At 35.3% G+C, this 15,517-nt stretch overlaps 2 protein-coding genes across 2 annotated transcripts; both read left to right on the forward strand.

The window, feature by feature from the left end:
* Window positions 1-3,015: 3,015 nt before the first annotated feature.
* Window positions 3,016-4,149, forward strand: LOC112500001. The gene is made up of 2 exons (XM_025103258.1): window positions 3,016-3,120; window positions 3,286-4,149. Exons 1-2 carry the CDS (start codon window positions 3,016-3,018, stop codon window positions 4,147-4,149), a joined length of 969 nt encoding a protein of 322 aa, XP_024959026.1.
* A 9,080-nt stretch (window positions 4,150-13,229) lies between these two features.
* Window positions 13,230-15,300, forward strand: LOC112501090 (putative pentatricopeptide repeat-containing protein At5g09950). Its single transcript, XM_025104744.1, has 2 exons — window positions 13,230-13,277; window positions 13,502-15,300. The coding sequence occupies exon 2, from the start codon at window positions 13,508-13,510 to the stop codon at window positions 15,272-15,274; it is 1,767 nt and encodes a 588-aa protein (XP_024960512.1). The 5' UTR covers window positions 13,230-13,277; window positions 13,502-13,507; the 3' UTR covers window positions 15,275-15,300.
* Window positions 15,301-15,517: the final 217 nt, after the last annotated feature.

The following is a 15,517-nucleotide window of genomic DNA, read 5'->3' on the forward strand; positions in this document are numbered from 1 at the left end:
TTGTGTGATAATCACATGATTATCACATCCATATCACATGATTAACCGTTTATTAGATAATGATAATCATGATCGTGTAATCGTATTAAAAGATTTTATGATATCATTTCCATTATTACCCTTTTAATTTTAATATTTTTTGAATCTTTCTAAATTTCAATTTTAGTTTTAAAAATCTTTTAATTTTATTTTTTATCACAATATGTGGTTATTGGATTGTTCTCGCATTCTCGTAAATCACAGGGGTTCTCGTTTGAACCCTTCCCTATATATATATATATATATATATATATATATATATATATATATAAAGTAGGCATGACTTGCAAGTCTTGCTCTTAGCTTGGAACCTGCCTACGACTAGGTCATGTATTGGCCATTGATCCACATATTAGATATTCAAGATCAGAGGCGAAACACGAGCCTTCTAACAGAAGGAGCCAAAACAACCTAAGTCGATTGCAAATAGTTCGAGTTTCGGCTTGAAAAAATAATAGATAAAATTCAAACTATATAAGCTCGTTTATGGGGTCGAACTCGAAATCGGTTAACTTGTTTTTCGGTTCATTAAGCTAAACAAGTTTATTTTTTAATGTTTGAGATCAACTCAATTTTGAAAATTATTAAGTTCGCGTAGCTCGTTAAAAGCTTGAATTGTTAACGTACACTCTTAGACCGAACCGGATCTTCTTATACGTATGTATTACAAGTCATTGTGTGAGCCAAAAAATGACCCATCACATTCGCGTCCTTGGAGGCAAGTTCCGTATAGGGTCGGTTAGGGTTGTCGTTAATCAATTTTTTTTGTCCAAATATGTTTTACATAAATGACTCTAATTTACTTCAATATAATAGATACATATCTTAAAAATCACAAAACCACTTAAATTTATACCTCTCATGAGATATTGACTAAAGGTATACGACAAGATTCCAAATTTTGATTTTCACAATCTAAAACATTAAATAATCCAATCAAAGGTAATAACTAAAATGGGTATTACTGCCCAAAAACAAAGGCAAAAACTTATAGAGAATATCAAGAAAAAGCAAGCGACTGGAAATATGAAATGCTTGGACATGCACTTGGATGGGTAAATAAGGACTCAATCAATGAATAGATGATGTTTGAAGGGGTCATTGTCAAAAACTTAAAAAATTAAACTTGTTTTGGAATCTAATTTGTTAAGTAGGAAGAAAAGCAGGGGGCCTTGGCCCCCCAAAGCCCCTATTGAGCTCCGCCTCTGTTTAAGATATTGCATCGTTGGGCATGTTGAAATGGACATGAAACTGGTGCGGATTTGATAGGATCAACGTGTTCTAATATATATATATTATAAAATAGCTATTCAACTTTGGAATTTTGATTTTTACGGTGGTTTAATTAATTCAAGGTTTTGAGTTACATTTTAGCCCTTGAATTTTGTAAATGTAATTTTGACTTAATTTCAATCATTTAAGTTTTCATAGACTAATAAACAAGCTTTAAACTTTATAAAATGACATTTTGATTGCTATTTCAATCATTTGAGTTTTTGGGATTAATGAAAAACCTTGTAGAGTTTATAAAGTCATGTTTTTGACCATGGTTCAAGATCTAGTGACATTTTAGTCACGAGAACCCAAATTTGTGAAATATATATTTAGCCCATTATAGTTTTTTGTTTAAATATATTTCGGCAACCCCGAGGATCCCTTTATTCACTATATAGCCATATAAGTTGTAAAAATAATAATCCAACCACTAAAAATACCGATTTATCATGTAAATTAGTAAGGTATTGGATAAAATACAAAATTCGGAACGTGTTATATGAAATACAAACAAACCATGTAACAAAAAAAATGGGGCATTTTTGTGGATTTTGTATGATTTATAATAAAGAATGATATAAGAGAACATTGGGATAGAATGTTAAGTTTTAGGCATGTTTCAGTGTCGATGAAGTTAACTCATTTATCTTACAAACGTTTAGAAGTTGAAAACTTGATAGAATACTTATTCTTAAGTGATATATATGGTTTTAAATGAAGGAGTTGGAGTCATACATCAACTAAACTTAGACCATTTCTCCTGTATATATGTTGGAATCTTTCATTTTTTCTCAATGGCTCTTTTCAAGAGTGATATAGGGGTTTCATATATTTTCACATGGTATCAGAGCTAAGGTCTGCCACTCTAGGGATTCGATACTCTGGTTAGCCCCTTTCAACATTCTAGGACAATCTATGTCCATCTTGCCTCTGCTAGAGGGAGCATTGGAGTCTCACATCGGTTAGACCTACTATTTCTCCTATATATATGTTGGAAGCTCTCATTTCTCCTAAAGGGCTTAGTTTGAAGAGTGATATAGGGATTCCACATATTCTCACAAGGGAAGCATAGGATCAGTACATAAGAATCTAGTTGTTGGATAAGAAAGATAATAATATAAGCAAACCCAAATCATAAACAATGAATACAAAAATTTCAAAGTTTAATAATAGTCCTTTTTTGTTAACTTCTCACTTACAATTCAAAAAATGTTTTGGAGAAAAACAACAGATCAACAAGTGATAGATTGTCTAAGCAGTTTCCAACCTTGAGAAATGTTAACCTAAATCACTTGTACAATATTTAACTCACTCGGTCCTAGCCCGATTTCTACCCAGGTAGGGTGGAAGGAACAAGTTGTTGTATCGAGGGTGTAAATTTGGATGTTGATGTGCTAGACATTGCATCTGTAAATACTAAGTGGTAACTCATGCAAATATAAAGGATTTTGTTGTTATCCTTTCCTTATCTTCCTTACCTTTTATTTCTCCTATTTTTTCTATTTCTTGATCTTTATCTTCTTTGAGAGTTTTTCTTATTTTATTATAATTAGGATTGTTTCCTTATTTGATTGTCATTAGGATTGTTACTCCTATTTAAAGGACCAAGCTCGTTTAATGAAATTTAAGTTTTCGGTCCATAAAAGTTTTTATGGTATCAGAGCAAGGATTGATTGATCCATCTCAAACATCAATGACGCCATGGCCGGAGATAACGTGGCACCGCCACCGAAGAACGATGGAAACACCATCGATTCTAATTCTCCATATTATATTTATTGCTCTGATTATCCAAGGCAGATGCAGGTAAACGATGTTCTCTCTGACAACAACTATGGAGATTGGGTTCAAGAGATGAAGAATTTTTTGTTCGCAAAGAACAAAATCGGTTTCGTTAATGGTTCAATTAAAAGGACATAAGAGGAATCGACACAATATATGTTATGGATGAGATGTGATGCTATGATAAAGGGATGGTTGACTACAACCATGGAGAAGGATATCAGATCAAGCGTCAAACACGCCAACACCGCTGCGGAGATATGGTCCGATCTTGAAAAAAGATTTGGTAAGGAAAGTGCTCCTCGAGCATATGAACTAAAACAGACCTTGACCACCACGGCTCAGAACGGTGCATCTGTTTCAGCCTATTACACCAAGATGCGAGAACTATGGGACGAAATACAAATTGTGTCACCAACACCTTATTACACCTGCAGAAGGTGTACATGTGATGCTGGAAAAGGACTAAACGAAGCAAAAGAAAAGGAGAGGCTCTACGAGTTTTTGATGGGACTTGATAATGAGTTTGCTACGATTAAGACTCAGACTCTTGCCTCGAAACCAACTCCTACGCTTGGCACTGTTTATCATCTAGTCGCTAAAGATGAACAACAAAGAGCTATTGCGGCCACAAGAAGACCCATACATGAGGCTGCTGCCTTTCAAAGCTTTGCTCAGAACAGAAGGGAAGGAACCAATGACTCAACACCACAGCGTAATAAAGGCGGTACGAAGGAGGCAAGATGCAACGACAATGATGAAGTTGAAAATTGTACCTTTTGTGGTAGAACGGGACATAATAAAGATGGTTGCTTCAAGCAAATTGGCTATCCCGAGTGGTGGCCTGGAAAAGGAAAAAAAGAAAAAGGTCGACCCAAAGCTGTGTTTGCCAACACTGAAACCACACAAGTACCCATAATGACGAACGAACAATATCAGGAGCTACTCAAGCACTTCAAGAACACTAACAAAGAAGGTGTAGGACCCGTCGGTAACATGGCTGGTAAGGATGATGGAAATAATTCATGGATTGTTGATACAGGTGCTACGTAACACATGACTTGTGATCTGAATCTACTTGAAAAAAGGGTAGATTGCAATCATGAGGCACCTGTCACCATACCAAATGGAGATTCCATTCCAGTTAAAGGAAAAGGGAATTGCAATTTCCCAAACATAATTAGAATTGGGAATGTGTTATTCATCCCTGGTTTTAAATGTAACTTGCTCTCTATCAGTCGAATAACCACAGATTTGAACTGTGCAGTAACTTTTTACCCTGATTTTCGTCTTATACAGGGCTTACTCGAGAAGAACTTGATTGGCATGGGTAAGTGCAAGGGTGGTCTCTATCGAATCGATTCAGTAGCAGAAAAGAAAATGGCAATGATGGCTGGACCCGATATTGAAGTTTGGCACAAAAGACTTGGTCACACTTCAGACTCCAAGTTACGTTATTTTGAGTTTTTAGAAAATCTTGTTCCTAGGTCAAATAATAGTGTTTGCGATTCATGTGTAAAGGCAAAACATACCAGACTTCCTTTTCCTAAAAGTTCTATTAGAACGATTGAATGTTTTGATTTACTTCAATGTGATATCTGGGGAAATTATCGAACTCCTTCGCTCACAAGGGAACGCTATTTTTTGGCTGTGGTTGATGATTTTAGTAGAGCTGTTTGGGTGTTTTAGCTTAAACACAAATCAGAAGCAAGCAATCATCTGATCAACTTGTGCAATATGATCAAAACTCAATTTGGAAAAGAAGTTAAAAGAATAAGGAGCGACAACGGAGGAGAATTCACCTCGGGCTTCATAAGTGATTTTTATGCTTCCAAAGGTATCATTCTTGAGACTTCTTGTCCAATCACCCCGCAACAAAATGGTGTCGCGGAACGAAAACACATACATCTTCTTGAGATACTAGCGCCTTAAGATTTGAGGCTAACTTACCCATCAAATTTTGGGGAGATTGCATCTTAATAGCCACTTACATCATAAATAGGCTTCCTTCCAAAGTCATAAACTTTAAAACTCCTTTTGAGGTTCTTTTTAAGCAAAAACCAGCATATGACCACATGAAGATTTTTGGTTGTTTGGTATATGCTAGAAACATATAAACGAAGGGAGATAAGTTTGAAGTGAGGGGGAGGCCTGAGGTCTTCAACGGATACCCTCAAGGACAGGAAGGATATCGTATATATGACATTGATACACACAAAATCACTGTCTCAAGGGATGTAAAATTTGTAGAAAACGAGTTTCCTTTTATGGTGACCAAAGACAAAGTAAAAGAAGATTGTGCAGAGATAAGGGAAAATGATTGGGAAATTAAAGATACAACCACTGATGACGCCTTTCATACCTCAAAAAATATCGATGATGGCGTTGAAGTTGAAGAAGCAAGGGAGAGTATTGAAGAAACTAATGAGGAGTTGACCACAGATGCTTAAGTTGTACTCGAAGACCCTGTGAACGACCCTGTGACCCAAGACACAGAAACAACTACACAAGGTCAAAGAGAGAAAAGGAATAGAGCACCACCGAAACGTTTTGAAGATTTCATCGTCAAGCTACCACTTTCGATAGACCACACACGACCCACAAGCCATCAAGCTTCTTCGACGGTACATTCTATCTCACTATCTTTCTTCTGACAAATTTTCTGATAAATATAAGGCTTTCTTGTCTGCAATTAGCTCCAACAATGAGCCAAAACATTTTAAGCAAGCTATGCAAGATGAAAAATGGGTTACGGCAATGAAAGATGAAATCAAAGCCCTCGAAAACAATGGTACCTAGACCCTTGAAAACTTGCCTGAGGGTAAACGAGAGCCATCGATTCCAAGTGGGTGTATAAAATAAAATACAAACCAGATGGTGAAATCGAAAGATATAAGGCGAGATTGGATGCAAAAGGATTCACACAAATGGAGGGTGTCGATTTTCATGACACTTTTGCCCCTGTTGCTAAATTGGTAACAATCAGTATACTCCTTGCTGTTGCAATCAAGAAGGATTGGATTGTACATCAACTCGATGTGAATAATGCCTTCTTGCATGTCGACCTCAAAGAAGAAATCTATATGAAAATTCCATATGGTTTTTCAAGAAAAGAAGAAACACGGGTTTGTAGATTGCGAAAATCTCTTTATGGTCTTCGTCAGGCATCTTGCAACTGGTACCAAAAGTTCACTTTGGCACTTATTGGATTGGGATTTCGACAAACCCATGCTGATGCCTCTTTATTCATATTCAACAATAATGATGTTTTTGTTGCTGCCTTGATTTACGTTGATGATGTCATTATTGTCGGTAACAGTGCCTCAAAGATACAAGAAGTAAAGTCCTTTCTCGATCAAAAGTTCAGCATTAAGGAGTTGGGTCTGTTGAAATATTTCTTGGGAATAGAAGTAGCACGTACACCTGATGGTATTGTGCTTAGTCAACGCAAGCACACATTTGATATTCTTGAAGACAATGGTTTAATGGGATGTCGTCCGAGCTTGTTTTCGATGGAACAAAATTTACAGTTGGATCAAGGTCATGACAGTCCCAAGGTAGATGGTTGCCAATATCGTCGTCTTGTTGGAAGAATGCTTTATCTCCAAGCTACCAGACCAGACATTGCTTATTCAGTCAACATGCTTAGTCAGTTTGTATCTGATCCTCGACAATGTCACATGGATGCTGCAGTCAGAATCCTACGTTACCTAAAGACCACTCCGAGTCAAGGAGTTGTTATACCAAAGGAAGGAGGTCTTGATCTTATAGCCTATTGTGACTCAGATTGGCTTGAATGTGCTTTTACACGACGATCTCGTTCAGGTTACTTGCTACTCCTAGGTGGAGCACCCATCTCTCGGAAAACAAAGAAACAAACAGTTGTCTCGAGATCTTCCGCTGAAGCCGAGTATAGGGCTATGGAAACAACTGTTAGTGAAGTTTTGTGGGTTTGTTGGTTACTTGGAATTCTGTAGGCACCTCAAACTAGTGTTACACCTCTTTTCTGTGACAATCAAGCGGCTCGACATATTGCTAATAATCCTGTTTTTCATGAAAGGACTAAACACGTTGAAATGGACTGCTACTTTGTCCGTGAGCGTGTTGAATCACAGGAAATCAAACCTCTCATTGTTGACACGAAAGTACAAGTGGCTGACATCTTCACTAAGGCATTGGGCGCAGATCAATTACGCAAGCTACTTGACAAGTTGGACATTCGAGACTTACATGCTCCAACTTGAGGGGGAGTAAAGGATTTTGTTGTTATCCTTTCCTTATCTTCCTTACCTTTTATTTCTCCTATTTTTTCTATTTCTTGATCTTTATCTTCTTTAAGAGTTTTCCTTATTTGATTATAATTAGGATTGTTTCCTTATTTGATTGTAATTAGGATTGTTACTCCTATTTAAAGGACCAAGCTCGTTTAATGAAATTTAAGTTTTCGATCCATAAAAGTTTTTAAAGTATACATGTTTCAACACTATCACATTTTTCAAGTATTGAAATGGCAAGCCTAAGTATCGTATTCCACAAGCATAGGTATGTTAAGTCGTCGAATCTCAAGATGACAGATTAACTTCAAATGGTGAATTTGAAGAAATCTTTTTGATGAGGGGGTTTATAATTACTGATGTGAACAAGTGATAAAAAGAAGCGTAGGGTGTAGGGATCTATTAAGATATTTAACCGAATAAAGTAGACAGAATACTACAACATAACTCGTCTTTGACCAACCAATAGCTTCTATAAGATATTATCTCGAGATTTAGAACGACACATATTCATAGACGTGACCTCCATATCTCTATGTAAGTATAGAGTCTCGATAATGGATAAAACTTTCCTTATATAAGCTAAATGGAACGAAAACGAGTCTCCTTAATTCTAAGTAGCTACTCGAGACTACTTCCAACACGTTTTAAGACTTCTAAACAAGTGATCAAATTGTCTATGAATGTTACTTTGCAATATAAACTTGAAAGATGTGGTTGGAAAGACTAGTTAATTAACAACTTTTACTACCAAAAAGATCGTTTTAATCTTAACATTACCCCACACACTATATTTAGCATACCATACTCGAAATAAAAGAACTAATAGCATAAAACATAAGATACATCAAAGAAATTAAAGTACAAGAATATAAAATACAATAAAAGAAAATGCTTTAATTAAGAAAATTAAAGACTCAAAAACTTTCTTGAAACTAGAGAGAATGACTAAAGATACTCCCGAAGTTCCATTACATTTGAATTATTTTGGAACATTTCGTTTCTGAGCAGAAGAGCAGCCAAAAAATGTCCAATACCTCTTCTTTTATATACCAGGAAAAGGAGACATAACGACCAAAAGATAAAGCTTTTATCTAACTTTTACAAAAGCCAAAGGATAAGTCACGATGCATAAAAGAGGGTATAAGGATATGAGATCAATTTTGTACTATAAGATCCTCAAATCTGTAGTAGACTAACTGTAAATGAGCTAGATAAGATCATAAAAAGATTCACCTACTTTTACTAAAAAAACATCCAAATCACCTTGAAGTCCATGACGTAGCATACTTTCAACATCCCTTTCCAAAACCTTGATTCTTAATTCAAAAAGTCACCAAACTAAATTGTTTCTTCTTCCAAACTCCATAAATAAGAAAAATATAAAATAATAATGAAAAAAAACTCAATTCATCTATTTAAGGATGTAAAACACAAAAGAAAAGTGGGAAATTTATATCATATTATCAATATAAATAATACTCATCAGATGTCACTGATTACAAGAATGAAAAATTTTACGAAATATTTGACTTATGATAGCTTTATTTGTCATGCATTGATACTCACGCCCATTATTTGGTCTTATTCTTGAAAAGCTTGGAGGAGTACAACCATGCAACTTGGTTTATCCTTTGTGCAAGGACCATACAATCGTCCATTGAAGATCTTCTTTGTTTCTTCATGATATGGTTCCAACGTGTTTTTTAGATGAGTTTTCGCCCATAATGCATTAAATGTGAACCTTGTTGTAATAAATGCAAGTCACATCGTATTTAATGCTATTAAAGGTAAGCATACTTGTTATACATATCGTGCTGCCTTTGCCCGCTTATTTGTAGCTTCATGTGCCTATTGGTTTGCAGTGATAGTGTACTGTTGTTCTTTTTTATGTCGACTAAGACAAAATCATCCGTTGATAGAGCTTCAGTACTTGGCTTCATCATCTAAGAACCTGCCCATTTGACAATGCCTTCCTCAAAGCTTCTCGATAGATTGCCAAAATTCAAAATCTCTAACAAGTTACATCCAACTCCAACAACTACTCTAGTTCAAAGATTCCAATATTAATTATATTATTAAAATATTCTATAAATCCATCACCCCGATACACTTTTAAAAAACTTTATAAAATTATCACACATTCAACTTCATTGGTGGAAATAATTAAAATAGTATATGTCTTTCTTTAATATCAAGATTTTAGAGATTTCTATATTTATTTATTTCTTTTCTCTATTTTAGCATAGACATCATAGAAAAACTCTTAAATCTCCAAAATCCATAGTTTAGCATGTTCTTCGTTGCTTGAGATCTATTCATGAATTGGATGGTGTGTGTCGATCAGGTGTTAATGTTTTCCACTAAAATTTTCATCAGGTACTGATCATCTTTAGAAACACAACCATTGGTTAGGCATTATCCACCGATAACCATTTATCTTCTTACATTGATTTAGCATATTTGTCTCTATGGCTGAAATCCCGCCAATGACTAAACTTCATGGCAAGTGGTTGATCCATCATGTATTAGGATTTTGATTCATGTTTGACCCCTCAGTGCTAGCAGCTCAGCCGTCAACCATATTTGACTACATGTTTTATTAGTATTTGATTATCATAAAGTCTTTTATATATATTTGGGGCTCAACAATCTCTCCCTATTATGCCAAAACCTGTCTACTAAATTAAGTACACACTTCGGAGTTAAATTTAATATACTAAAAAATTAATAAAGACATGACCCTTAAATTTTTGTATGGTTTAAAACAAGCCCCTAAACAATGACATGAAAATTTTGATTCTGCTATATTAACAAGTGGTTTCACTCATAAATTCAACAGATATATGCTTATATTCTAATGTTACAAAAGATTATTGTGTTATTGTATGCCTTTATGTTGATAATATGTTAATCATTGGAACAAACATGAAAGGTATAAATGAGACCAAGGCTTATTTAAGTTCATGTTTTCAAATGAAAGACTTAAATGAGATTGATACAATATTAGGTATCAACGTTAAAGAAAATAGTAGGGGTTATTCTTTAAATGAACGTCACAATATTGTGAAAATGCTAACTAAGTTTGTGCATTTAAAATTTAAAGAAGCTAACACCCCATATGATTCTTCTTGTAAACGTAGTAAAAATTGTGGAAGAGTTGCAACTCAACTTGAATATGCTAGTGCTACTGGTAATCTGATGTATGCTACACATTGTACTAGACCTAATATTGCTTATGGTGTTTGCAAACTTTCGAGATTTACTAGTAATCATAGTCTAGAACATTGGGAAGCTTTTGGGAGAGTGTTTCGACATTTAAAGAGGCCAAAGAAGCTAGCTTTACACTATGATGGAAACTTTCCTGCAATGCTAGAAGAGTATTCTAACGCTAGTTGGATAACTGGTAATGGTGATAATAAATCCACAAGTGGTTGGATTTTTATGCTTCGGTGGTGGTGCTGTTTTTTTAGGCCTCAAAGAAACAGACTTGTATAACTCATTCCACCATGGAATCTGAAATTTTAGCCTTAGCAGTGGCAGGCAAAGAAGCAGATGGCTTAGAAATATGTTATTGGATATAAAAGTTGTGGCCACAACCGATGTCAGCCATTTCTTTGCATTGTGATAGAAAGGCGACCTTGTTTAGAGCATATAATAAGATTTATAATGGAAAATCTAGACATATAAGTTTGAGACATGCGTATGTGAGAGAGTTAATATCCGAAGAAATAATAATAGTTACCTGTATAAGAACTAGTAATAATTTGGCTGATCCTTTTACCAAAGGACTCTCAAAAGATATGGTATTTGGAACAAGCCATGAAATGAGATTAAGACCTATTTGATTAGTTGGTAACAATGGAAAACCAACCTTTTCTCTAAGTATACCCTCAGATAAAAGGTTCAATGTGGTAATAACAGCTGTTTATTTCACCTATATGAACACAAGAGGTGGTGCCGCTTCTAAACAAAAGTTTGGGTCGAGTTTTGTAAGCGTTCATGAATCCAGGATGAGCACATGGCCGTAATGGTGTTATATGTTTATGAACATATCTTGACAATCAATTGTATGTGTGATTATTCCGGTTTTAATATATAAATCTTGGCTCGAAAGCTATAAGCTGCCATAGATTTAGTTAGAACCTTAAGTAGTTTACACCAAGTTAAAGTTCAAATCAAAAGATACCTCTACTTATGGTAGTTGATTTTACTGAATGAAGACTAAATGGGGGATTGTTGAATATATAATCTTCATAGTGAGATTCATTGTGAGATTTTGTCCCACATAGGAAAATCAGTAGAATCTTACTTATACTGATAGCTATATATGTGTGTGTGTGTGTATACATACATACATACATACATATATATATATATATGTGAGTTGAGTCATATCACTTATCTCACATTGGTAGAGTGATAAATTCTTCCTTAGTTTATTATTTTTAAACAACTTGTAGAGTTGTTTAAGAGATCAAGTTAGCTAAGGATGGTTCGGCCTTGTGTGAATTTTACACATATATTAAATGGTCAAAAGATAACACTAACACTAGCACATTGAGCGTATGTGACTACCTTTTTTCTGACCGTTTTTGACAGTTTGTTCATGATTTTCTGATTCGGATAAAGCCGAATGTTGGCTACTTCTTATCCACAATCAATTGTTAACACAAACCTATTTATATGTGTGATCATTTCATCATTCTCTTTCTCTCTTAATCCTCTTCTTCTCTTCAATAATAATTCTGCATATATTCATGGAAGATATATTATGTTGTAGAATATATCTTATATGGTTAGAGAATCCTAGGGGTATCATAGCCTATAACCCAAACAACCTTGCTAGTGAGGGCTATTAATATCCTAAAGACAGTGATTCTCACGTCCTAATCATTTTGATTTAGTGCATTTATTCTCCTACAATCCTATTTTATAACAGAAAGTGACGAAATACCCTGATCTGCTGGTTCAAAACGAACCCAAATACTTTGTTGTATCGGGTAGTGTCCATTGTTGCCCCCTCAATCCCGCTCAATGCAAATAAAACAGGGCCAAAGAAATGTGTATACCATCATGACTGCCAAAGAATGTACTTAATTTTCAACACGTAACCATTAAGCTGCTTTTATATATAATATTGATAAAGATGTAAAATGAAAATGTATGGATACAAAACAAATTAATCCATATGTATTCATAATATTTAATAGAATTATTAAATCAAAAAAATATTTAATATTAGGCTCAATTTGAATATATTGATGAGACGATTATTATAATATATAATTTATAAAAAAAAACGTATTTTCTAAATGCATTTCACTTCATATACGATTATTTATGTTAATATGATAAGGATGATAAATAAAAAATGGAAAAGTAGGGAATATAAAGTAAATCAAATCACTAATTATAAGAGCATATAATGTAATTTTGAAATTAAAAATGATTTGAAGGAACACGCAAGAGGTTGTATTTTGTAAGCTCTATTCTTCATTTATTGTACCTCTTAAAGTAACCGTAAAAAAAAAAAATTTGAACGGCCAAGATTGAATCGACGGATTATTAACTCATTTTTTTCTTATTAACCTGGATATCTAACTCGCTATGTGAGGCTGTGAGCCGACTAATCCCAGAACGACTATCTGCTTTACAGATAGACTGAAGTTACCACATTTGAACTTACATGACCACAAGGGAATTAACTAAAACTAATTGCGGTCAATATTATATAATTTGAAACCATGGGCTTTTCCCTTGAAATCTTGAAAAAGAGAATATTTAATATCGGCCCATTTGGTTCCTTCACTGGGCTCCCCCTCGGCCCCTCATCGACGAGCAGCAACATGCGACATCTTTCCGCCGCTCGCAGCTCTCTGGTCTCCATCTCGGCTCTCTGCACAGGTTTGGGTTCCTGAATATCTGAACATTTCAAATTTGAACTGTGATTTTGCTTGTTTGAACTTTGATTTTGTTTGTATCGTATGTATAAATGCACCGACTGTGAAATGTGAATGTAGTCATCGAATTATTCATGCAGACAGGATACTCTTCCAGAAATATTCAATCTACAGACTTTTGGCACTTAGAAAAGGAATGAACTTCTCAATTTTCAGTATTGTTTTAAGGTACAAATGGGACCTGAAGTTCTTGGTTCAATTTTGCATCAATGCTCCAAAATAAGATCATTCCGACCCGGGGTTTCTCTTCATGCTGCTGTTGTCAAGATGGGTCTTGAATCTGATGTTATTATCTCGAATCATGTTCTCAATATGTATGCAAAATGTGGGAAGATTGAATTTGCCCGCCAAGTGTTTGACAGTATGCCTGAAAGAAACCTTGTTAGTTGGTCTGCTATGATTTCTGGTTATGATCAGGCAGAAAAACCTTTAAAGGCAGTTGAACTTTTAGCCCGAATGAAAGTTGATCAGGCAAATGAGTTTGTGTTTGCTAGTGCGATTAGTGCATCTGCTAGTCTCTTGGCAGGCAAGATCGGTAAACGTATTCATGCACAGTCGGTAACTCTCGGGTATGCAGATGTTTCTTTCGTTTCTAACTCACTTGTATCTATGTACATGAAATGTGGGCAGTCTACTGATGCATTGTCGGTTTTTATGAGCATTTATGAACCAAATGCCGTTGCATATAATGCCGTTATTTCGGGGTTGATTGAGAACAAACAAGTTCAGAAAGCGTTCGAGATGTTCAGACTTATGTGCCGAAAAGGTCTAGTTCCAAATCGGTTTAGTTTGGTGGGTCTTTTAGGAAATTGTTCGACTCCGAATGATGTTCGGATTGGGTTGGAATTGCATTGTCTAGCCATCAAACTCAACCTTGATTCCACTGCTTTTGTTGGCAATGTGTTAATTACAATGTACTCAAAGTTTAATTTGATAGAGGAATCCGAGAAGATCTTCTGGTCGATTGAGGAAAAAGATACGATTTCATGTAATACATTAATTGCCGCCTGTTCTCATGCCCTCGATCATTCAAAGGGTTTAAGCATCTTCAAAGAGATGTTAAAAAATTACGGTTTGACTCCTGACAACTTCACTTACACCAGTGCCCTTGCCGCGTGTTCAGGCCTTTCTTCCTCTCATTTTGGCCGCCAAATTCATGGTAATTTAATCAGAACAAAATTAAGCCATGATGTGGGTGTTGCTAATTCACTTGTAAATATGTATGCAAAATGCGGTTCCATACAACACGCGGTTACTGTTTTTGATCGGATGGCATTCCGTAATCTTGTTTCATGGAACACCCTTTTGGCTGGATTCGCAAATCATGGGTTAGGGAAACAAGCTATTGAAATTTTCAAGCGAATGAAGGAGTTAAACGTGAAACCTGACTCAATCACATTTGTTTCCCTTTTAGCAGCTTTGAATCACTCGGGACTCCTTAACGATGGTAAATTCTACCTAAATGAAATGCAGGAAACTTACGGAATTCCTCCAAACGTCGAGCATGTTTCTTGCATTGTAGATTTATTAGGCCGAGCCCGAAGAGTAAAAGAAGCTGAAGAGTATATGGAAAGATTTTCTTTTGCAGAAGATCCAGTTGTTCTTGGATGCCTACTGTCTGCTTGTCGAATGCACGGTGATCTTGTTATCGGCAAGCGAACGGCTAAACGGGTTTTAAAGATTCAAGAAATCTCTACTTCACCTTATGTGTTATTGTCTAATCTATATGCTTCTGAGAGTTTGTGGGATGGGGCAGCAGAGGCAAGAAAGCAGTTGAAAGACAGTCTACTGAAGAAAGAACCAGGCCATAGTTTGATTGAAGTTAAAGGGATTGTGGAGAAGTTCACCGTTGGCCGGATTTCGCATTCGAGAATAGAAGAGATCATCGACATGCTTAAAGTTTTGAGCTTCTCAGAGGACGAGGTTTGTTGCTTTCACTAATACTTTATCGATACAAATGTTCTTGATTCTGCGTTAATTGTTTGTGTTCATATGATGAAAAAAATCTGTGTGAATTTTTTTGGTTCATAGAGTGAAATGAAAAATCTTGATGCATGTCGTAGTCGTTTAAAAGCTTGAAACTTGAGATCAAAATGTCTATCTTTTGTTTGTAGGATTTAATGAACATGTTCGACTCGTTAAGTTATACGTGTTCTTATTTTTTGTTTGAAATCAACAAGTCTC

Source organism: Cynara cardunculus (genome assembly GCF_001531365.2).
Source record: "Cynara cardunculus var. scolymus isolate 2C chromosome LG 17, CcrdV1, whole genome shotgun sequence".
NCBI lineage: Eukaryota > Viridiplantae > Streptophyta > Magnoliopsida > Asterales > Asteraceae > Cynara > Cynara cardunculus.

Excerpts from the sequence above, each read along its gene's own strand:
- LOC112500001 (XM_025103258.1), top strand. The coding sequence starts at position 3,016 with ATGGCCGGAGATAACGTGGCACCGCCACCGAAGAACGATGGAAACACC. Across the intron at positions 3,121-3,285 it reads ATTATCCAAGGCAGATGCAG|GGATGGTTGACTACAACCAT; the intron begins GTAAACGATGTT and ends GCTATGATAAAG.
- LOC112501090 (XM_025104744.1), top strand. The coding sequence starts at position 13,508 with ATGGGACCTGAAGTTCTTGGTTCAATTTTGCATCAATGCTCCAAAATA.